Here is a 23,673-nt window from a genome sequence, read left to right as displayed (position 1 = left end):
ACTGCTAACCACATTTATGACCATATGTTAGGGCATACAAGTCACAAAAATTTTTAAAAATCAAAATAATATCAAGTATCTTATCTGACCACAATGAAATAAAACTAGAAACCAATAACAAGAGAAACATAAAACTGTATGAAAACATGGAATTTCAACCACATGATCCTGAATGACCAATGAATGAATAAAGAAATTTAAAAGGAAATTTGAAAATTCCTTGAAACAAATAAAAATAGAAACACAATATATCAAAACCTGTGAGATATAGCAAAAGCAGTAGTAAGAGACTAGTTTATAGCAGTAAATGCCTGCATCAAAAAAGAAGATTTCAAATAACCTAATGATGCATCTGAAGGAACTAGAAAAACAAGAACAAACCAAACTCAAAGGTAGTAAAAGGAAGAAAATAATAAGGATCAGAGCAGAAAATAAAGACTAAAATAACACAAAGTCAACAAAACAAGTTGGTTTTTTGAAAAGATAAAATCAACAAGAAAAAAAGAGCAAATCCAAATAAAATCAGAAACAAAACATGTCACAACTGACATTACAGAAACACAGGGATCATTGAAGACTATTATGAACAACTATATGCCAATACATTTGAAAATCTAGAGAAAATAGATAATAAATTCCTGGACATATAAAACCTACCAAGATTGAGTCAAGATGAAATAGAAAACCTGAACAGACCAACAATGTATAATATGACTGAATCAGTAATAAAAAAAAAAGTCTTCCAACAAAGGAAAGTCCAGGACTGGATGGCTTCACCACTAAATTATCTTCTCAAACTATTCTGAAAATTGGAGGGGAGGGAATTCTTCTAAACTCATTCTACAAGGCCAAAATAACCCTGATACCAAAACCAGACTAGGACATCACACAAAAAGAAAACTACAGACCAATATCCCTACTGAACATATATGCAAAAATCCTCAACAGTATTATCAAACCAAATCCAACAACACATCAAAAAGATCATACAACATGATCAAGCGGGATTACAGGGATGCAATGATGGTTCAATATACACAAATCAATAAATGTGACACATGAACAGAATGAAAAATAAAAACCACATAATCATCTCAATAGATGCAGAAAAAGCATTTCGTAAAATTCAACATTCCTTCCTGATAAAAACTCAATAAATTAGGTAGAGAAGAAATGTACCTTAACAAAATAATGGCCATATATGGCAAACCCGCAGCTAATATCCCACTGAAAGCTGAAAAGCTTTCAGCTTTTCCTCTAAGGACTGGAACAAGACAAGAGCATCCACTCTCACCAGTCTTATTCAACACAGTACTGGAAATTCCAGCAAGAGTGACAGAAAAGAGAAAGAAATAAAGGGCATCCAAATTGGAACGGGAGAAGTCAAATTGTTACTATTTACATATGACATGAACTTACAATAAAGAAAAGCCTAAAAGACTCTACCAAAAAAACTCTTAGAAATGATAAATTCAGTAAGGTTTCAGAATACAAAATAAATACACAAAAATCAGTAGTATTTCTATATATAAACAACACACATTTAAAAATCAAGAAAGCCATTATATTTATAATAACTGAAAAAACTTTTGAAGTCTGTTTTATCTGAAATGAAGTAAGTGTAGCTTTTGGTTTTCATTTACATGGAATATTTTTTCATCTCTTTGCTTTCCCTCTGTGTATCTTCACAGTTGAAGTGAGTTTCTTGTAGGCAACATGTAGTTGACTCTTGTTTTTTTAATCCATTCATCCAGTTTATATTTTCTAATTGGGGAATCCAATCCATTTACAGCCAAGGGTGGTGTTGATACGTGAGGACTTACTCCTGTCATTTTGTTGTTTTCTTTTCTCTTTAAAAAATATCCCTTGTTTCTTACATTCTCTTATCGTTTATTTTTGTGGATGAGTGGTTCTCTGTAGTGATGTTTTGATTTCTTCGTCTATGACTTGATGCTTTTCTTTTGCTGTTTTTAGAACTCTTTGTCTTTGACTTTTGACAGTTTGAGTACAATGTGCCCCAGAGAGGACTGTTTGGATTTTATCAATTTGAGGACTTTTGTGCTTCCTGATCTGAATGTCCATTATCTCCCAAGACTTGGGAAGTTTTTTACAACTAGCTCATTAAATATTTCCTGTGATGTTTCCCTTCTCTTCTTCTTCTGGAACTCTCATAATGTGAATATTTGTTCACTTAATGGTACTCTTTAAATTATTCTTTTTTTCTTTTTGTCTGCCTTAGTTATTTCAAAAGACCTGTCATAAGTTCAGAAATTCTTTCTTCTGCCTCGTCTAGTCCTTTGTTGAAGCTCTTCATTGTATTTTCTTTTAATTTCATTCATTGAATTCTTCAGCTCTAAGATTTCTGTTTTCTAATATCTCTCTCTTTTTGAATTTCTCCTTCAAATAATGAATCATTTTTCCTAATTTTGTTGAATCATGTATCTGTATTATTTTGTATCTCACTGAGTTTCCTTAAGATTATTATTTTGAATTCTTTTTGTGATATTTTGTATATTTCCTAATAATTGGGATCTGTTATTGGAGAATTACTATATTCCTTTGCAAGTGTCACGTTTCTTTGTATTTTTATGTTCGATGTAGCTCTACATTGATTTATTTCTACACATATGGTAGAAAAGTTGCCTTTTCCAGTTTTGTGGAGTTGTTGAAAAAACTTGGAGTATTGGTTGCGTGGGGTGCATTCACTTCGTTTTTAGGTAGACCCAGTTGTGTAGTCTCTTTGCAGATTCTTCAGCAGTAATCAATTTTAGTGATGTTTGTAAGTGTTTCAGTGGCCTAGGCTGTAAGAGTTTGTGGCGGTGATGGTGCAGCTTTGCCAGGGGTGGGCTCACTGGACTGTTTCTCAGGTCGGGGGTGCGTGAGTGAACGCTGTGATGAGGCAACCAACTTGGTGTCCAGCTTGCTGGGATTATGGCCATAGGGCTGTTACTCTGGCTGGTGGCATGGGCACATGCCTGCTTGGCTGGCTTGGAGACACAATGCCTGGGTTGGGGCTACTGGGCTATTTCTCAAGTTCTGAGGGGTGATGTGCAGCCACTTGGCCAGTCTGGGGGCGTGTCTGCCAGAGGAGAACCTACTAATCTGTTTTTTAGGTTCTGGGCTGGGTGCACAACTTCTCAGCCAGTCGGTGGGCATGTTTGTTGAGTTCAGGCCTCCTGGAGTATCTTAGGGTGTAGGTGCCAATGTGGAGCCAGTCCAAGGTCATCTTCACCAGAGGCTAGCCTGCCAGGCTGTTTTTCAGGCTCAGGACATGGGTGTGCAACTACCTGGCCACCATGGGGACATGTCAGCTGCTCAGTTGCTCAGGGACCTCTGCTGCTCAGGGGAGGGCATACATTCAGTGGTGTGAATGGCTCAAGGGTGGGTTCTCCCTGTCCCTGGGTGTGTCCACCAGACTGTTTGGCCAGAAGTGCTGGCAGCAGGGATTGGTTTCCTTGCTCTGCAGGACCAGAGTCACAGCAGATCCTGGTCTGAGGTTCTGTGCAGCTGGGGTTGTGGCATTCAGACACCTGTGTGGACTTCGTGGAATGAAAACAACTCCTAGGCTGGAAAAGTGCAGTGTGTACTTCAGAAATGGTTCTGATCTCAAGATGATGGGTGACATGCTGCAGCAGCTTGGCTCACAGGGAGTAAGTGCAGATCTTGTGCTCCCAGTCTGGGGGAATACAGCTGTGTGAATTCACAGCAGCTCCCCAAACTGGGCTCAGGGCTTGCAAGGACTGTGGATTCTCCTGTAGTAAGGATTGCATGTGTTTGCAGTGGGAGTGGAGGCTGCTGAGGTTCCTCTGATTACCTTCCTCCCCTACCAAGCCCCCGCCCCCACCCCCGCCCCCACAAGGAGAAGTCCCTTCTGACTCTGGGCCATTCCAGGTTGGGGGGATGGGATGGCAGAGGCAGGATGCCTCCACGCTGGCCTTGTGGGCTTCCAGTCATCACAGGTACCTCTCCACTTCCCTGCTGTACTTCAGCACTCTCCCTTCAACACTCCAGTCAAATCTTAGCTGTTTATTTATTGCCATGGTCCTTTCTTGAAGCGGAGAATGTGCACCAGACACTTATAGTCAGCCATCTTACTGACATCACTCTTCATGTCTTGTCTTTTCTTGATTAGACTAGCCAAGTATTTGTCTATTTAATTGGTCACTTGAAAAAGCCAGCTATTTATTGACTTACCGATTGAATCTATCTCTTTTGATTGGATGACTTTTGCTTTTCCTTTTATTAATTCATTTCTGGATTTAATTACCTTGTAAATTTTGGTCTTTCGTGACCCATAACAGTTTACCCATACTTTCCCGCTCTTCACCCTTTTTTAATGGGAGTATTCTTCAGCTTGATCTTTCTGTGTATCACAATTTAATCTTTGTTTTTGTTTTTGTTTTCCTCTCTTTTTATTTGGTAGTAATTCTGTTTCTCTGGAGGCTCATGCTTTTGTTTGTTGAATTTAGTTAGTCTAATGCATGCTGCTAGTTTTCATAAGTGATTGGTGATTCATGGTTTATTCATATTTGTAACTGAAGAGCCTAGATTAAATCTATTAATTTTTCTCTAGCGCATGTAAGAATCCCATTTATGGCTGGGTGCGGTGGCTCACACCTGTAATCCCAGCACTTTGGGAGGCCGAGGTGGGCGGATCAGGAGGTCAGGAGATGGAGACCATCCTGGCTAACACGGTGAAACCCCATCTCTACTAAAAATAGAAAAAATTAGCTGGCCGTGGTGGTGGGTGCCTGTAGTCCCAGCTACTCGGGAGGCTGAGGCAGGAGAATGGCGTGAACCTGGGAGGCAGAGCTTGCAGTGAGCCGAGATCCTGCCACGGCACTCCAGCCTGGGCAACAGAGCGAGACTCTGTCTCAAAAAAAAAAAAAAAAGAATCCCATTTATCTGTTATTGAATCTAGGGTCTGATTAAAATGTTAATCTCCTCTAGTGATTATTGAGAAGGAGTGGAACTTGTAGGTAACTTACCTTTTGAGTTTAGACTCTCCTTTCTTCCTGAAATCTCTAAGTAAATGGGAAAACCTTCCCTGTTTTTCTGGCTCCTATCTTAACTTTGTAAGGCTCCCATTCCAGAGAGCCTCTTATTTTATATATTAAGTTTTTACATATACTAGAGTTGTCTGGTGTTTATCAATATGTGAATAATTATTATAGATTTATGTTTTAATATTTTATAGGACTAAATCATTTTGCTACTTTAAAAAAAATCATGAAAGTACATTATTTGAAGTTTGGAGAAGAAAGGGATTTGGTAACAAAGGACAGCTATTTCCATTTTAAGCAGAGAAACAGCAGGAGAGATTTCTGTAAGGAGGTACCAGCTCAGATTCCATTGTTCATAATTTTGGTGAGAGACTCTGCAGAATCACTTTTACTAAGTTGGGATTAGGCCCATCTCATTATTTGTTATAATCTTCTCACATGGTTTTTCTTTATTGTTTCATATGCTTTTAGGATAATATAGTTAAAAAGAACTATGTATTGTATTTTGACTATAAATCCATCAAATATACAAACTAATTTGAGAATGATTGACAGCGTTATAATATTTGAGATTTCTTTCCCAGGACAAGGGATGTTGTCAAGTTTATCCATTTCCAGATTAAATTCTATATGATTAAGAATCAGTAACAACTTATGAAGATCTTTAAAATAACCAAAGATCTATTTCACAGTTTCTGTCACTTTTCTACTGGCTTAAACACCAATTAAAAAAAAAAAAAAGCACCTCAAGAATCAATACAGAAGGTACATTTTTAAAAAATCCTCAGTACAACTGGAGTTATGAACACTGACTAAACATTTGATAACATTAAGGAATTACTGTTAATTTGCTAGGTATTGCTAATTTGATACTATTGCTAACAGTATTTTGGTTATGTTGTTTAAAAGGCATGCTGATCTTTGAGACATATACATTGAAATAGGATTTCTGGAATTTGCTTCAAAGTTATATAAGGTAGAAAGTATACAGGAGTGTGAAGCAAGATTGACCATGAGTTGCTAATTGTTGGAGCTGATCATTGTGTGGTTTATTATGTTATTCTGTTTTCTTCATATATGTTTGAAGTTTTCCATAATAAAAGTTAAAAATAAAGACAAATGTACAATGTCAAAAGAAAGAAAAATAAATAATGAGAAGTACTGCTAACCACATTTATAGCCACAGGACAAAAGTACTTTTAAAAATTGATTCCATTGTTCCCTGCCCACTTAAAGGTAACCTGTTGACCTTAAGCAAAATTACTAAGTAGCTGTAGTTTATATTCTTTCTTATGTCATCTTTCTTCATCTTAATCCAATACTTGTTTTCCTTCTCCTTTGTCAAGTACACATTGTCCTCTTATTCGCCTCTTTACCTTCAAAAATTGTCAGTCATCCATGAAACCCCCGTAGATGAACCTGTCCAAGTTAACATACAAGAGAATGCTTTGTGAGGGAAATCAGGGATAGAAGACAGGAAATAGGTCTGATAGAGTATTAGAAAAATATTTGAATATTTAGAAAAATACTGGTAAAAATGGGAGAAGCTTGTTGGAACATTTGGAAAAAAGAGTTCTATATGAAAAACACTATTGATTTTATTTTTAAAAATTGAGAGTCTGAAGATAGGGAAGGTAAAAGCTGAAACCTCTGGTATCCTAACAGAAAATAGATAATGTCCAAAATGGGTCAATCACAAAGTAGCAATATTAGCATATTATCCAGAAAGAAGAGAAACTACGAACAGATCTGATTAGAAGAAACAATTAAATTCCTAGTAATTACTTCTGGGAGTAGGATAAGTTGGGAGAAGGGTAAGCAGCATGGAACAGAAAACTGTATTTTATAAGCCATTTAGTACTACAATCTGACTTTTAACAGTGTTTATATTTTACTTTAATAAAAATAAAAGTTAATATTAAAAATGACTTCTGTATTTACTGTTGATTTATTCTATGAAACATAAAAAGAGATAAAACTAATAAAATTAAGATTATAATATTGAATGAGGGGAGGGGTCTAGCATCACTCTCTTACATGTACATATGTTGTCCCAGCACCAGTTGTTGAAAAGACTATTTTTTTCTTTATTGAATTGTCTTGGCACATTGTCAGAATCAATTGACCATAAATTTATGAATTTGTTTCTAGCCTCTTGTTTAGTTGTATGTATGTCTATATGCTGGCTCCACACAGTCTTGATTACTGTAGCTTTTTAGTAAGTTTCGAAATTGAGAAGTGTGAGGTCTCCAACTTTGTTGTTCTTTTTGAAGACTCTTTTGGCTATTTTGGTTTGAGTTTCCATATGAGTGGAATGAGCTTGTCAATTTCTACAAAAAAAAAGAAAAGGCAGTTCAGATTTTGATAGGGAGTGTATTAAACCTGTAGGTTAATTTGGGAATTGTTGCCATTTTAATAATAAGTCCTCTGATCCGTGAACATGGGATGTCATTCCCTTTGTTTAGGTCTTCTTTCATTCTTTCAATGATGTTTTATAGTTTCATTGTACAAATTTTGTACTACTTCTGTTACATCTATTTCTCAGTATTTTATTGTTTTTGATGCTACTATAAAAGGAATGGTTTTCTTAATTTCATTTTTGGATTGTTTGTGACTAGTGTGTAGAAATACACTATGTGTAACAACATATTGGTTGTTTTGTATTAATCTTGTATACTGAAACCTTGGTGAACTCACTTATTAATGATAATAAATTTTTGTGTAATAGGATTTTCCATATACAAAATCATATGATCTGCAAATATAAATTGTTTTACTTATTGCTTTGCAGTCTGGATGCCTTTTTTTTCTTTTCTTTCTTTCTTTTTTTTTTTTTTGCTTAACAGCCCTGTCTAGAACCTCCAATACAAAGTTTAATAAAAATGCCAAAAGTGTACAGCCTTATTTTATTCCTTATTAGGAGTAAAAGCACCATTAAGTATGATATTAGCTGTGGGTTTTTCATAGAAGCCTTTTATCAGAGAGAAGAATTTCCCTTCTGTTTTTAGTTTGGTGAATGTTTTTATTATGAAAGGGTTTTGGGTTTTGTCTAATGATTTTCTTTGAAGTGTCATTTGGTTTTGTTCTTTGTTTTATTAATAGAGTCTATTGATTGAGTTTTTATCTGTTGAACCACTCTTTCATTCCTGGGACAAAGTGAACTTGGCCATTATGTACAATTGTTTGTATATGTCACTGGATTCAGTGTTTTGTTTAAGATTTTTGCATTTGTATTTTTAGGAGAGATTGGCGGTAATTTTTGTGTGTGTGATGTTGTTGGGTTTAGTATCAGGGTAATTGGTCTCATAGAATGGGTTGGAAGGTGTTTCTTTCTCTTCTCTTTTTTTTGAAGGAGTTTGTGAAGTATTGGTTTTAATTCTTTTTTAATTGTTTGATAGAATTCAGCAGTGAAGGCTGGTTCTGAGCTTGTGGGAAGTTTCTGATTCCTAAATTAGACTTTTTCCTTCTTATAAGTCTATTTGAATTTTCTGTTTTTTCTTGAGTAATGTTTTTAAATTTGAAAAACATAAAGCAGGTGCAAGATTGTAAGCATGTATAAGGCAGTCTGATAAAGTCCAAATTGCATATAAAAATCTATCCTGCAATTCCTGGGAAGTCAATTTGAAACTCACACTGTTTAACAATTTCATTTTTTAAAATGTTATTTTTCAAAAGAGTATTCTTAATGTCTATTTGCATTATTAAAATAATCTTACTCCATAACAGCTTGAAATTTAAGGTTTTTTTTTGTTTGTTTTGTTTTTTTATGTTGCTTTTATCTCAGCAGCAATGCAGCAAGTCTTGGAAAACCTTACGGAGCTGCCCTCATCTACTGGAGCAGAAGAAATAGACCTAATTTTCCTCAAGGGAATTATGGAGAATCCTATTGTAAAATCACTTGCTAAGGTATATAGATTTATTCATAAGATTACTGAATTATTTTGGACATAGTTTTTATAGAGATATTTTCAGATATTACTATTTTAGAATTTGGTTGATATACATTACGTTTAGTTAGCAAATAAAAACATTTAGCACATAATGAAATCTTAACATATGCAAAAATTAGACCATTTTTCTCTTTTCTACGCTGACTTTACATACAGGATGAAATGACTCTTAGTTTTGGCATAATGCCTTTAAGTTTTAGAGAAATCATACCTGCACAGTTGTGTTTTAACAGGGCCTGTGAAAAAGATCCTGATCCTATTTCCATTTTCAACAATGGCAAAGTACTGATTTTCTTCTTTTGCATTAGACTGTGTACCTACTTTTCGTGTAAGTTCTTGACTTCCTTTATCTAGTGCTTTTTTGAAATTTTGTTATTTGTTGCATAAGCCTGATATTTTAAGTCTGTTTCCCTAGTCAACTCTGGAGTAAACTCTTTAACTCATTGATAAGTATACTTTACAACCATTTTTATTAAATAATTATTATATGCTAAAGCTTAATGTATTACCTATTTTACAAACCTGCTATACCATTCTTTAGAGTTCCCCCAAATGACTCTTGCTTTCATGAATCTATGCCACATGTCTTCTTTGATCTTTTCTTCATAGAGCCATCTTGTTCCTTTTGGTTTTTGCTCTATGAGAAGGTTGATTTCACTCTTTTCTGTGATTTTTTTCTTAGCCAAAGTCTATTATTTGTTTTCTTCCAAGACCTCTGAAAAATACCTTTTATGAGGTTTTCTACTAGTGAGCATGAATTAATGATGCAGATTCTTTTTTTTTTTTTTTTTTTTTGAGAGGAAGTCTCACTTTGTTGCCCAGGCTGGAGTGAACTGGCACGATCTTAGCTCACTGCAACCTCTGCCTGCTGGGTTCAAGTGATTCTCCTGCCTCAGCCTCCCGAGTAGCTAGCTGGGACTACAGGTGTGTGCCACCACCCCTGGCTAATTTTTGTATTTTTAGTAGAGGAGGGGTTTCACCATGTTGGGGCAGGCTGGTCTCGAACTCCTGACCTCACATGATCCACCCACCTTGGCCTCTTGGGATTACAGGCATAAACCACCAGGCCCAGACAATGATACAGATTCTTCATTTTATTTACATGTTTACTCATGCTAAAATCACATGGTATAAAAGCCCTTAAGTAGAAACGAATCCACTTGCAGATCATCCAACTGGAATTTTTATTTTAGTCATTTTTTACTATAGCTTTTCCAATGTTCACTAGATATTTTTATATTTTAATAATAATATACAGGGTATTGTTTCAGATTCAAACTTGTTATAAACATTAATTCCTACTGTTTTAAAGTAATAGCTCCAGGGTCTGTTGAAATTAGTAGGAATTGTTTAAGTTTCTGTTAAATAGTTTACCTGGGTTCTTATTGTACTTTTAAAATGGTTTTTTACTCTTTTCTTGATGTTTTTCTGTTGATTGTCAGTTATTGTCCATGTATCTGTTACACTGTTATCTCCATGTTTATTTAATTTATAGCTTTTGATCTATAGATTTTAAAACTATATAATAAGGCACTTACAACATGCTTATAGTTTACAAAGGTCTTTAAAATACACTGTTTTGTCTTCACAACAACTTTATGAATTTAAAATATACTGTTTTATCTTTCAACAACTTTTGAATTGAAAAGTAAGACTCAGAGTAAATAAGTGTTGTATCTAAGGTCTCTCTGCTAGCAAAAGACAGATGAGGTTTAGGCCATGTGTTCTATCATCAAATTCTGTGTTCTACCTACTACAACACCAGGTGATGGGGTATGCATATGTTTGTGTATGCTTATTCTTAAAAACTGGTATGAGTAAAAATTTACTGGTTTTGTGCCATTGATATTGGCCTTTCAGAGGATTATCTTGTTCATTGTTCTTTTTTTTTTTTTTTTTTGAGACGGAGTCTCGCTGTGTCGCCCAGGCAGTGGCGCAATCTCGGCTCACTGTAAGCTCCGCCTCCTGGGTTCATGCCATTCTCCTGCCTCAGCCTCTCTGAGTAGCTGGGACTACAGGCGCCCGCCACCACGCCCGGCTAATTTTTTGTATTTTTAGTAGAGACGGGGTTTCACCATGGTCTTGATCTCCTGACCTCGTGATTCGCCCGCCTTGGCCTCCCAAAGTGCTGGGATTACAAGCGTGAGCCACCGCGCCCGGCCCTGTTCATTATTCTTAACAGTTGCAATGGTTGGATGACTTTTGAGCAGGTAACGTGCTACTGTACTCTTTTGATGATAAAAATGAAATAAAGCAAAGAATTATCCAATAATATGCAACATTCAGGCAGATTCTTAATAAGGAAAAACAATGGTAGTTCAATATTCCTATAATATAGGTTAAAAAAAATCCCAGGAATAGGGGAGGAATTCCACTTCCAAGAAAGAAATAGTAAGTCACAGTAGCTTAGCACTCTCAGTATAACAAATAGAAGGAAAAAAGAGGCACATATTGCTAGATATGCAGAGAGGCAGAAATATCTGGCCACAAATCATGAGAAAAACAACAGAGGCAGTGCCATAAATGGTTCTTTTATTAGCATTTATACACAAGGATTTGAAAATAACTTATTAATGTACTTTTAAGAGAAGAAAAGGGAGAAAAAACATGTAAAATATTAGAAAATCAGAATAAAAAATCAAATGAACATTTTAGGATCAAAAATACAGTATCTGAAATTAGTTCACTGATAGAAGACTAGACACAACAGAAGAGGGAATAAGTGAATTTAAATTTAGGTTATTAGAAAATATTCAAGCAAAAACTAATAGAGAAGAATGAAAAAAAGATAACAGAATATGTGAAACATACTGAAAATATCTAATATATATGTAGTTTGTATTCCAGAAAGAAAGGAGAGAGGGAAGAAGAAATATAGGCAAACCCTATACTTTTGCATTTCACTTTATTCCCCTTTGCAGATACTGCCTTTTTAATAATCAACTAACAGGCAAAATAACCAGCTAGCATTATAATGATGGGATCAGATTCATACATAACAATATTAACCTTAGATGTAAATGGCTAAATGCCCCAATTAAAAGACATAGACTGGCAAATTGGATAAAGAATCAAGACCCACCAGTCTGCTGTATTCAGGAGACACATCTCATGTGCAATGACACACATGGGCTCAAAATAAATGGATGGAGGAAAATTTACCATACAAATGTAAGCAAAAAAAAAAAGGATTGCACTCCTAATCTCTGATAAAACAGATGTTAAACCAACAAAGATAAAAAAAGACAAAAGAAGGGCATTACATAATGGTAAAGGGATCAATGCAACAAGAAAAGCTAACTATCCTAAATATATATGTACCCAATACAGGAGCTCCCAGATTCATAAAGCAAGTTCTTAGAGACCTACAGAGACTTAGACTCCCACACAATAATAGTGAGAGATTTTAACACCCCACTGTCAACATTAGACAGCTCAACAAGACAGAAAATTAACTAGGATATTCAGGACTTGAACTCAGCTTTGGACCAAGTGGACCTAATAGACATCTACAGAACTCTCCACCCCAAATCAACAGAATATACATTCCTTTCAGCACCACATAGCACTTATTCTAAAATCGACCACATAATTGGAAGTCAAACAGTCCTCAGCAAATGCAAAAGATCAGAAATCATAACAAAGAGTCTCTCAGACCCCAGTGCAATCAAATTAGAACTCAGGATTAAGAAACCCAAAACCGTACAACTACATGGAAACTGAACAATCTACTCTTAAATGACTAATGAAATTAAGGCAGAAATAAATAAGTTCTTTGAAACCAATGAGAACAAAGACACAATGTACTAGAATCTCTGGGACACAGGTAAAGCAGTGTTTAGAGGGAAATTTATAGCACTAAATGCCCACAGGAGAAAGCAGGAAAGATCTAAAATCAACACCCTAACATCACAATTAAAAGAACTAGAGAAGCAAGAGCAATTAAATTCAAAAGCTAGCAGAAGACAAGAAATAACTAAGATCAGAGCAGAACTGAAAGAGATAGAGATACGAAAAACCCTTCAAAAACAATCATTGAATCCAGGAGCTGGTTTTTTGAAAGGATTAGCAAAATAGACCTCTAGCCAGACTAATAAAGAAGAAAAGAGGGAAGAATCAAATAGACACAATAAAAAATGATAAAGAGGATACCATCACTGATCCCACAGAAATACAAACTGCCATCAGAAAATACTATAAACACCTCTGCAAATAAACTAGAAAATCTAAAAGAAATGGATAAATAATTCCTGGACACATAACACCCTCCCAAGACTAAACCAGGAAGAAGTCAAATCCCTGAATAGACCAATAACAAGTTCTGAAATAGACAGTAATAATAGCCTACCAACCAAAAAAAGTGCAGGACCAGACAGATTCACAGCCAAATTCTACCAGAGGTACAAACAGGAGCTGGTACCATTCCTTCTGAAACTATTCCAAACAACAGAAAAAGACTCCTCCCTAACTCATTTTATGAGGCCAGCATCATCCTGATAACAAAACCTGACAGATACACAACAAAAAAGGAAATTTCAGGCCAATATCCCTGATGAACATCGATGCGAAAATCCTCAATAAAATACTGGCAAACCAAATCCAGCAGCACATTAAAAAGCTTATCCACCACGATCAAGTTGGCTTCATCCCTGGGATGCAAGGCGGGTTCAACATGCACAAATGCATAACATAATCCATCACATAAGCAGAACCAATGATGAAAATCACATGATTATCTCAATAGATGCAGAAAAGGCCTTTGACAAAATTCAGCCCCTCTTCATGCTAAAAACACTCAACAAACTAGGTATTGATGGAACATATCTCAAAATAAGAGCTATTTATGACAGACCCACAGCCAATATCATACTGAATGGGCAAAAGCTAGAAGCATTCTCTTTGAAAACTGGCACAAGACAAGGATGCACTCTCTCACCACTCTTACTCAACGTAGTATTGGAAATTCTGACCCAAGAGAAAGAAATAAAGGGTATTCAAATAGGAAGAGGGGAAGTCAAATTATCTCTTTCTGCGGATGACATATTTAGAAAACCCCATTGTCTCAGCCCAAAAACTCCTTAAGCTGATAAGCAACTTCAGCAAAGTCTCAGGATACAAAATCAGTGTGCAAAAATCACAAGCATTCCTATACACCAATAATAGACAAAAAGAGAGCCAAATCATGAGTAAACTTCCATTCACAATTGCTACAAAGAGAATAAAATACCTAGGAATACAACTTACAAGGGATGTGAAGGACCTCTTCAAGGAAAACTACAAACCACTGCTCAAGGAAATAAGAGGGGACACAAACAAATGGAAAAACATTCCGTGCTCATGGATAGGAAGAATCAATATCGTGAAAATGGCGATACTGCCCAAAGTAATTTATAGTCTCAATGCTATTCCCATCAAGCTACCATTGAGTTTCTTCACGGAGTTAGAAAAAACTACTTTAAATTTCATATGGAACCAAAAAAGAGCCCGTATAGCCTAGACAATCCTAAGCAAAAGAACAAAGCTAGTGACATCACGCTGCTACAGTAACAAAAACAGCATGGTACTGGTACCAAAACAAATATATAGACCTATGGAACAGGACAGAGGCCTCAGAAATGACACCACACATCTACAACCATCTGGTCTTCGACAAACCAGACAAAACAAGCAATGGGGAAAGGATTCGCTATTTAATAAATGATGTTGGGAGAACTAGCTAGCCATATGCAGAAAACCGAAACTGTACCCCTTCCTTACACCTTATTACAAAAATTAAGTCAAGATAGATTAAAGACTTAAATGTAAGACCTAAGACCATAAAAACCCTAGAAGAAAACCTAGGCAGTACCATTCAGGGCATAGGCATAGGCACAGACTTCATGATTAAAACACCAAATCCAATTGCAACAAAAGCCAAAATTGACAAATGGGATCTAACTAAACTAAAGAGCTTCTGTACAACAAAAGAAACTATCATCAGAGTGAACAGGCAGCCTACAGAATGGGAGAAAAATTTTGCAAGCTATCCGTCTGACAAAGGGCTAATATCCAGAATCTACAAGGAACTTAAACAAATTTACAAGAAAAAAAACAACCCCATCAAAAAGTGGGCAAAGGATATGAACAGACATTTCTCAAAAGAAGACATTTATGCAGCCAACAGACACATGGAAAAATGCTCATCATCACTGGTCATTAGAGAAATGCAAATCAAAACCACAATGAGATACCTTCTCACACCAGTTAGAATGGCGATCATTAAGAAATCTGGAAACAACAGATACTAAAGAGGATGTGGAGAAATAGAAATACTTTTACACTGTTGCTGGGAGTGTAAATTAATTCAAGCATTGTGGAAGACAGTGTGGCAATTCCTCAAGGATCTAGAACTAGAAATACCATTTGACCCAGCAATCCCATTACTGGGTATATACCCAAAGGAGTATAAATCATTCTACTATAAAGACACATGCACACGTATGTTTATTGCAGCACTATTCACAATAGCAAAGACTTGGAACCAACCCAAATGCCCATCAATGATAGACTGGATAAAGAAAATGTGGCACATACACACCATGGAATAGTATGCAGCCATAAAAAAGGATGAGTTCTTGTCCTTTGCAGGGACATTGATGGAGCTGTAAACCATCATTTTCAGCAAAATAACACAGGAGCAGAAAACCAAACACCTCATGTTCTCACTTATAAGTGGGTAGGAGTTGAACAATGAAGAACATATGGACACAGGGAGGGGAACATCACACACTGGTCCCTGTCGGGGGGTTGGGAGGCAAGGGGAGGGGGGATAGCATTAGGAGAAATACCTAATGTAGATGGTGGGTTGATGGGTGCAGCAAACCACCATGGCACATATGTACCTATGTAACAAACATGCACGTTCTGCACATTATCCCAGAACTTAAAGTATAATAATAATTTTAAAAAAAAGAAGCTGCAACAAGTTATCCAGAAGATCTAGCTAAGATCATTGATTCCAGTGGCTACACTTAACAACAGATTTTCGATGCAGACAAAGCAGCCTTGTTTTGGAAGAACATCTAGAGCTTTCACAGCTAGAGAGAAGTCAACACCTGCCTTCAAAGGACATGCTGACTCTTTGGTTAGGAGCTTATGCAGCTGATGGCTTTAAGTGGAAGCCAATGCTCATTTACCATTCTGAAGATCCTAGAGCCCTTAAGAATTATGTGAATTCTACTCTGCCTGCGCCCTCTAACTGGAACAACAAAACCTAGCTGACAGCACATCTGTTTACAGCATGGTGTGCTGCATATTTTAACCCCACTGTTGGGATTTACCGCTCAGAAAAAAAGATTTCTTTCAAAATACTACTGGTTATTGACAACACACTTGGTCACCCAAGAGCTCGGACAGAAATGTACAAAGAGAGGAATGTTGTTTCCATTCCTGCAGACACAACATCTGTTCTACTCATGGATTAAGGGGTAATTTTGACTTTCAAGTCTTAGTTAAATACATTTCATAGGACTACAGCTGCCATAGATTTCGATTCCTCTAATGGATCTGGATAAAGTAAATTGCAAACCTTCCAGAAAGGGTTTACTATTCTAGATGCCATTAAGAACATTTGTGATGCATGGGAGAAGGTCAGAATATCAACATTCACATGAGTTTGGGAGAAGTTGAGTCCAACTCTCATGGATGACTTTGAGGGGTTCAAGACTTCAGTGGAGGAAGTCACTTTAGATGTGCTGGAAATAAGAAAACAAGAATTAGAAGTGGAACCTGAAGATGTGACTACATTGCTGCAATGTCATGATAAAACTTGAACAGATAAGGAGTTGCTTCTTGTGGAGCAGCAAAGACAGTGGTTTCTACAGATGGAATCTATTCCTGGTGAAGATGCTGTGAAAGTTGTTGAAATGACAACAAAGGATTACAAATATTACATAAAGTTTAGGTGATAAAGCAGCAGCAGTTTGAAAGAATTGACTCCAATTTTGAAAGAAGTTTTGCTTGGCTAAAATGCTCTCAAACAACATTGCATGCTATGGAGAAATCTTTCATGAAAGGAGAGTCCATCAATGTGGCAAACCTTATTATTGTCTTATTTTAAGAAATTGTCACAGCCACCCAAGCCTTCAGCAACCACCACCTTCATCAGTCAGCGGCCATCAGCATCAAGGCAAGACCTTACACAGGCAAAAAGATTTCGACTCTGTGAAGGCTCTGACCATTAGCATTTTAACCTTTAAAGTATTTTTAAATTAAGATATGTATATTGTCTTTTAGACGTATTGCAGTTGCACACTTAATAGACCACCTTGTCATGTAAACCTAACTTTTATATACACAGGGAAACAAAAAAATTTGTGTGACTTACTTTGTTGCAGTATTTGCTTTATTGTGGTTATCTGGAACAGAACCTGCAGTATCTCTGAGCTATATCTGTACTGCTAGTAGAATGTTGAAACCTTCAACTATAATAGTAGATTAACCTATCTCTTTTTGCAATTCTGTCAGATTTTACCTCCCATATCTTAATGCTCTTTTGTTAAACACACATTCACTAAGATTGTTATATCATCTCAAAGAATTAACTCTTATCGTTATGTAATGCCTCTCTTTGTTCCCAATAATTTTTCTTGATCTGAAGTCTGCTCTGTCTGAAATTAATATAGCTATTCCAGTTTTCTTTAGTTAATGTTAGCATGGTACACCTTTCTCCATACCTTTAGTTTTAATCTCTCTGTATCTTTGTATTTAAAGTAAGTTTCTGGTAGTCAACATATAATTCGATCTTTTTTCATTCACTCTGACAGTCTCTTTGTTTTTTTATTTTTAGATGGAGTCTCGCTCTGTTGCCAGGCTGGAGTGCAGTGGTGCCATCTTGGCTGACTGCAACCTCCGATTCCCTGGTTCAAGCAATTCTCCTGCCTCAGCCTCCCAAGTAGCTGGGATTACAGGCACGCCCAGCTTGTTTTTGTATTTTCAGTAGTGACTGGTTTCACCACCTTGGCCAGGGTGGTCTCAATCTCCTGACCTTGTGATCCGCCCACCTCGGCCTCCCAAAATGCTGGGATTACAGGTGTGAGCCACCGCACTCAGCTGACAGTCTCTTTTAAGTGCTTTAGATCATTGATGTTTACATGTTTATTGATATAATTTGGTTAATGTCTTTCATACTGTTACTGTTTTGTATTTGTTGCCTGCTTGCCTGCCTGCCTTCCTTTTTTCCTTGTGTCTCTCGTTTTCTGTTTTCTCTGGTTTAACTAAACGTTGTATGTGATTTCAACTTTTTCTCCTCTCTTAGCATGTTAATTAGACTTCTAAAAAAAAACTTCTTAGCAGTTCTCCTTGATTTTGCAGTATACGTTTGCAATCTAATATACTTTCGAATAACACCATACCACTTACAGTGCAACTACCTTATAAATAATACTGTTTCCAGTTTCTCCCTCCTGTCCCATATAATATTGCTGTCATTCATTTCATTCATTCATAAGCTGTGATAATCAAATACATTGTTGTGAATAAAACTATTGTCTATTAAATCAATTAGGAATAAGAAAAATAAGAGATTTTATTTTACCTTTTTTTCTCTAGCACTCTTCTTTATATCGACCCAAATTTTGCACTTACATGATTTTCCTTCTTTCTGATGAATGTCTTTTATCATTTCTTGCAAGACAGGTGTACTAGTAACAAATATTCTCAATTTTTTGTTGAAAAAGCCCTTTTTTTTTTTAACTTTTTTATGATAACTTTACTGGATAGCTAATTCCAGGTTGGAGTTTTTTTTTTTTTTTCTTTCTTTCAACATTTTAAAGATTTCACTCTATTCTCTGCTTGCATGTTTCCTGAAGAGTTCAATATAATTCTTATGCTTGCTCCTCTACAGGTAAGGTTCCCCCCCCCACCCCTGATCTTTCAGTATTTTGTTTTTAATTTTCTGCAGTTTGAATATAATATGCCTAGACTTAGAATTCAGGGTTTTTATCCTGCACAGTGTTCTATGAGTCTCCTGGATCTGTGGTTTGGTGTCCATCATTAATTTGGGAAAATTCTCAGTTTCAGATTTTGTAGCATTTTGGACTTTAGATTTTTGGATTAGGGATACTCAACCTATATTACGAATAATGCTGCCATAAACATTCTTGGACACACTTTTATGTAGACATAGCTTTTATTTCTCCTGGGTGTATAACTAGGTAACTGTGTTTCATTGAGGAACTGCCAGACTGTTATCCATAGTAGCTGTACCATTTTTTATTCCCACCAGTAGTGTACAAGAGTTCTAATATCTCTGTATCATCTTCAACACTTGTTATTATTTGATTTTTTGGTTCTTAACTGTCCTAGTGGGTGTGAAGTGGTATTTTATTGTGATTTTGATTTGTGTTTCCCTGGAGACTAATGATGTTGAGCATCTTTTCATGTGCTTATTGACCATTTGTACATATTTTTTGGAGAAATATCTGTTTAGATTCTTTGCCCATGTTTAAATTGAGTCATATTTATTTTTATTATGAAGTTGTAAGAGTCTTCTATGTATTCTGGGTACAAGTCTTTTATCAGACATATCATTTGCAAATATTTCTCGCATTATATAGATTGTCTTTTTACTTTCTTCATAGTGCCTTTTGAAGCACAGAAGTTTTTGGTTTTTGTTTTTTGTTTTTTCTTTTTATATTTTTGCTCTGTCGCCCAGGCTGGAGTGCAGTGGCACGATCTTGGCCCACTGCAAGCTCTGCCTCCCAGGTTCACGCCATTCTCCTGCCTCAGCCTCCCGAGTAGCTGGGACTACAGGCACCCGCCATCACACCCAGCTAATTTTTTGTATTTTTAGTAGAGATGGGGTTTCACCGTGTTAGCCAGGATGGTCTCGATCTCCTGACCTCATGATCCGTCCGCCTCGGCCTCCCAAAGTGCTGGGATTACAGTCGTGAGCCACCACGCCTGGCCGAAGCACAGAAACTTTTAATTTGATGAAGTCCAACTTGTCTTTTTGTCTTTTGTTGCCATGTGATTTTGGTCTCATATGTAAGAATCCTTTGCTAAATCCATGGTCATGAAGATTTACCCCTGTGTTTCTGAAGAGCTTTATAGTTTTAGCTCTTACATTTAGGTGTTGGATCCATCTTAAGTTAGTTTTTTGTATATGATATTATGTTAGGCACCAACTTCTGTCTTTTACATGTGCTTCTCTAGTCCATTTGTTGGACTTTCAAATGGTGTTTCAGCACCATTTGTTGAAAGGAATATTTTTTCCCCATTGAGTGGTTTTGGGCACCTTTGTCTTAACATGCAACAGTTGGCCACTGACACGTGGTTTTATTTTTTTACTTTCAATTCTATTCCATTGATCTACAGGTCTTTCCTTGTGGCAGCATCATGTTTTGATAACTCTTGTGTAGTACGTTTTGAAATGTAAGTACTCCCATTTTGTTCTTCTTCAGGATTGTTTTTACTGTTCTGGATCCCTTTGCAACTCTATAAGAATTTTAGAATCAGTCTGTCAATTTCTATAAACATGTCACTTAGGATTCCAATAGGCATTGCATTGAATCCGTAGTTCATTCTGGAGAGTATTGCCATCTTAACAGTGATGTCTTCTAATCCATAAACATTTATTTAAATCTTTAATTGCTTTCAACAATGTTTTATAATTTTCAGAGTATAAGTTTTACACTTATTTTGTTAGTTATACTCCTAGGTATTTTATTCTTTTTGATGCTGTTATGAATGGATTTGTTTTTTAAATTTCATTTTCAGATTTTTCATTGCTAGTGTATAGAAATATAATTGATTTTTGTACATTGATCTTATATATCTTGCAACCTTGCTGAACTTATTTTTTATTCAAATAGTCTTTTAGTGAACTCCTTAGGATTTTCTAAATACAAGGTCATGTCATCTGAATATAGACAGTTTTATTTCTTTTCGACCTGAATGGCTTTTTTATTTTTCTTGCCTAATTGTCCTGGCTATAACCTCCAGTACAAATGTTAAATAGAAGTGATGAGAGTGGACATCTTTGTCTTGTTTCTGCTCTTAAGGGGAAGTATCTAATCTTTCACTAGTAAATATAATGGAAGTTGTGGGTTTATACTGCTATCCTAAACCTTGATTTTTTGCATAAGATTTTATATCGGTACCTGTGTCACAACTTTATTCTTTGTAGATGTGACATAATATTTTATTGTATGGATATGTCAGGTTTTTTGAGTCAGCCTGCTGATGTTCAGATGGCCTTTTTCTTACAAGTTATGCTGTAATGTGTAATCTTGCTACATGTTATTTTGTACACACACACACACACACACACACACACCTTTTTAGGATAGATCTGAAAAGAATCACTGTAAGGCCGGGCGCGGTGGCTCATGCCTATAATCCTAGCCCTTTGGGAGGCTGAGGCGGGCAGATCACCTGAGGTCGAGAGTTCGAGTCCAGCCTGACCAACATGGAGAAACCCTGTCTCTACTAAAAATACAAAAATTAGCCAGGCATGGTGGCACATGCCTGTAATCCCAGCTACTCAGGAGGCTGAGGCAGGAGAATCGCTTGAACCCGGGAGGCGGAGGTTGCAGTGAGCTGAGATCGCGTCATTGCACTCCAGCCTGGGCAACAAGAGCAAAACTCCATCTCAAAAAAAAAAAAAATATCATTGTAATTTTGGTGGATATGGTGAATTTGCTTACCAATGTATGTTCCCACTAGAAAAAATATGTCAAAGTGCCTGTCTTCTCCCATATTCTCATTAACATGATGTGTTATCAGAATTTTTATCTCTGCTAATCTGATAAAGAGAAAAGGTATTTCATTATAGTTTTAGTTTGTACTTCTCTTATGAGTGAAGTTGTGTGTCTTTTCATATGTTTAAGAGATGTTTGACACACAGTAGGTGACTACTGCAAATAACTATGTAATACCTATTTCAAGATAGCTAGAAGAGAAGATTTTGAATGTTGGCATCCCAAAGAAATAAATATTTAAAATAATGGATATGGTAATTACCCCATTTGAGCATTATACTGTGTATATACATGCATTGAAACGTCACATTGTACACCATAAATATGTACAATATGTGTCAATTAGAAGTATAAAATTAAATTTGTAAAGACAGGTTCCCGAATTTTTCTTTCTGTGAATTTTTTGCTCAAACTCTTCACCCAGTTCTCTTAATGAGTTGTTGATCTTTTTCTTATTGATTTGTAGAAGTCCTTCATAAGTAGGGAAATTAGCTTTCTGTCTTGAATATGATTTGTGTTTTGACCCTAGTTTGTCATTTGTATTTTGACTTTGTCGATTTTTGATGAGAAATTTAAAACGTTCATTAAGTTAATTTTATTGGGCCTTTTTTGAAATAGTGTATGTATCTTTCAGATTTTGTGTTATAGTTAGGAAGATCTTTCCCACTCAAAGGTTATAAAAAGGTTATTTTGTATTTCCTCTGAATACTATTAAAGCCAAGCTTTTAAAGTGTTCTTTTTTCTTTTAAAAATTTAACAGATTCCCTTTTCTAGGTTTTTGACATGTGTGGTTCTCCTAATTCTATAGATATATCTAAGAAAAGCTCAACAGTGCTATTTAGAAGTTTCCTGAGTACCTTGATATGTAACTTATCTAATCTCGGAATTTGTATTTTGGTTAACTAGGTGATTTCTGATATGTTCTTTACTCACTAGAGAATTCCATTCTGATTTACTTATACTTACTCATCTTTTTTTTTTTTTCAGAGCAAAGCTCATCCTTTTTGATATAATGTATGCAGAAACAAAATAGAAATTGAGTTCTCCATTCTCTCTGTCTCATTTCTACTTTCTGCTCAAAAATTCTTTTTTATTTTTGAGTATTTGTGAACCTATGTTGATCTTGAGTTTTAGGTCTCTAGAATAAAAGAAGAGGGTGGTGCTTGATCACAGCCAAACTTATTTCCCATTTACTTAGCTTTTTCAAGAAATAATAAGCAACTACTACATACATAGCTCTTTTCTCAAAAGATAGAAACAAAATTTATGATATGGCCCTTGTGTTTTAGAAAGACCAGGTTTCTACACATAATAATATGATTGTTATTAGAAAATAGTATTTGTCACTTCAGATATAGCCCACAACTTTTGTTTGCAAGGATGGTTGGATTGTCCTTGAGTGAAATACCCAGAAGTTCTGAAAGAACATTTTCTTCTCTGAAGTTCATTTCTCAAAGGTGCAGTGGTGAATAAAATTCTCAGAACTAGATATTTAAGAAGGCTAGGCCATATTTGTATCAGTTGCAAATACTCAATGCCAGTCATAGAATGTTCTTCCAACCACTTGTGGCAAGTGAAATATATTTTTATATATATGTTTTGCTAGTGTTGCAATGTATGCTAGTTATGCTAGTGTTGCAATAGTGCTCTTTAATTTAAAAAAAGGAAACAATTTATTTATTTAAGTAGTATATGGCTCACTTGCTCCTCTGGTTATTTTTGTGTGTTTTCTTTGTCTTTTTTAGTTTGATTAGTTAAATTTAAGTTGGTACTTGCCTCTTGAAAGCTAATAAAAGAAATCTGACCTTAAAGTGAATTAGAGGTTCCAAGTTTTTGACAACATCTCAGAGCTTAAAAAGCTATATATTAATAAATGCGGACCTGCATTTGCTTTCTTAGAAAAAGTAAAATTGATCCCAGTTGAACCCAAGTATGTTGGCTTTCCATGTTAATATATTTACAGCTGCAGTTTCTAAAAAA

The 23,673-nt window shown here is 35.8% G+C and overlaps 1 protein-coding gene across 7 annotated transcripts in view; it reads left to right on the top strand.

Annotated features, from left to right (window-relative positions):
* Positions 1-23,673, top strand: part of MPP6 (membrane palmitoylated protein 6) — a 117,082-nt gene that overhangs the window by 39,444 nt on the left and 53,965 nt on the right. For 2 of the 7 annotated variants that reach the window (XM_030796248.1, XM_030796247.1), the window contains exon 2: positions 8,791-8,909. In XM_030796248.1, coding sequence (XP_030652108.1) covers positions 8,793-8,909 — 117 coding nt within the window. In that variant the 5' untranslated portion in view covers positions 8,791-8,792. Of the gene's footprint in view, positions 1-8,790; positions 8,910-8,930; positions 9,282-20,308; positions 20,366-23,673 lie in introns of those variants that run through there. The other 5 variants (XM_030796253.1, XM_030796250.1, XM_030796252.1 and 2 more) reach the window with 5 other exon arrangements.

Source organism: Nomascus leucogenys, chromosome 17 (assembly GCF_006542625.1).
Source record: "Nomascus leucogenys isolate Asia chromosome 17, Asia_NLE_v1, whole genome shotgun sequence".
Taxonomy (NCBI): domain Eukaryota; kingdom Metazoa; phylum Chordata; class Mammalia; order Primates; family Hylobatidae; genus Nomascus; species Nomascus leucogenys.
The sequence above is the reverse complement of the archived record's forward strand: the minus strand, read 5'-3'. Positions and strand labels throughout refer to the sequence as shown.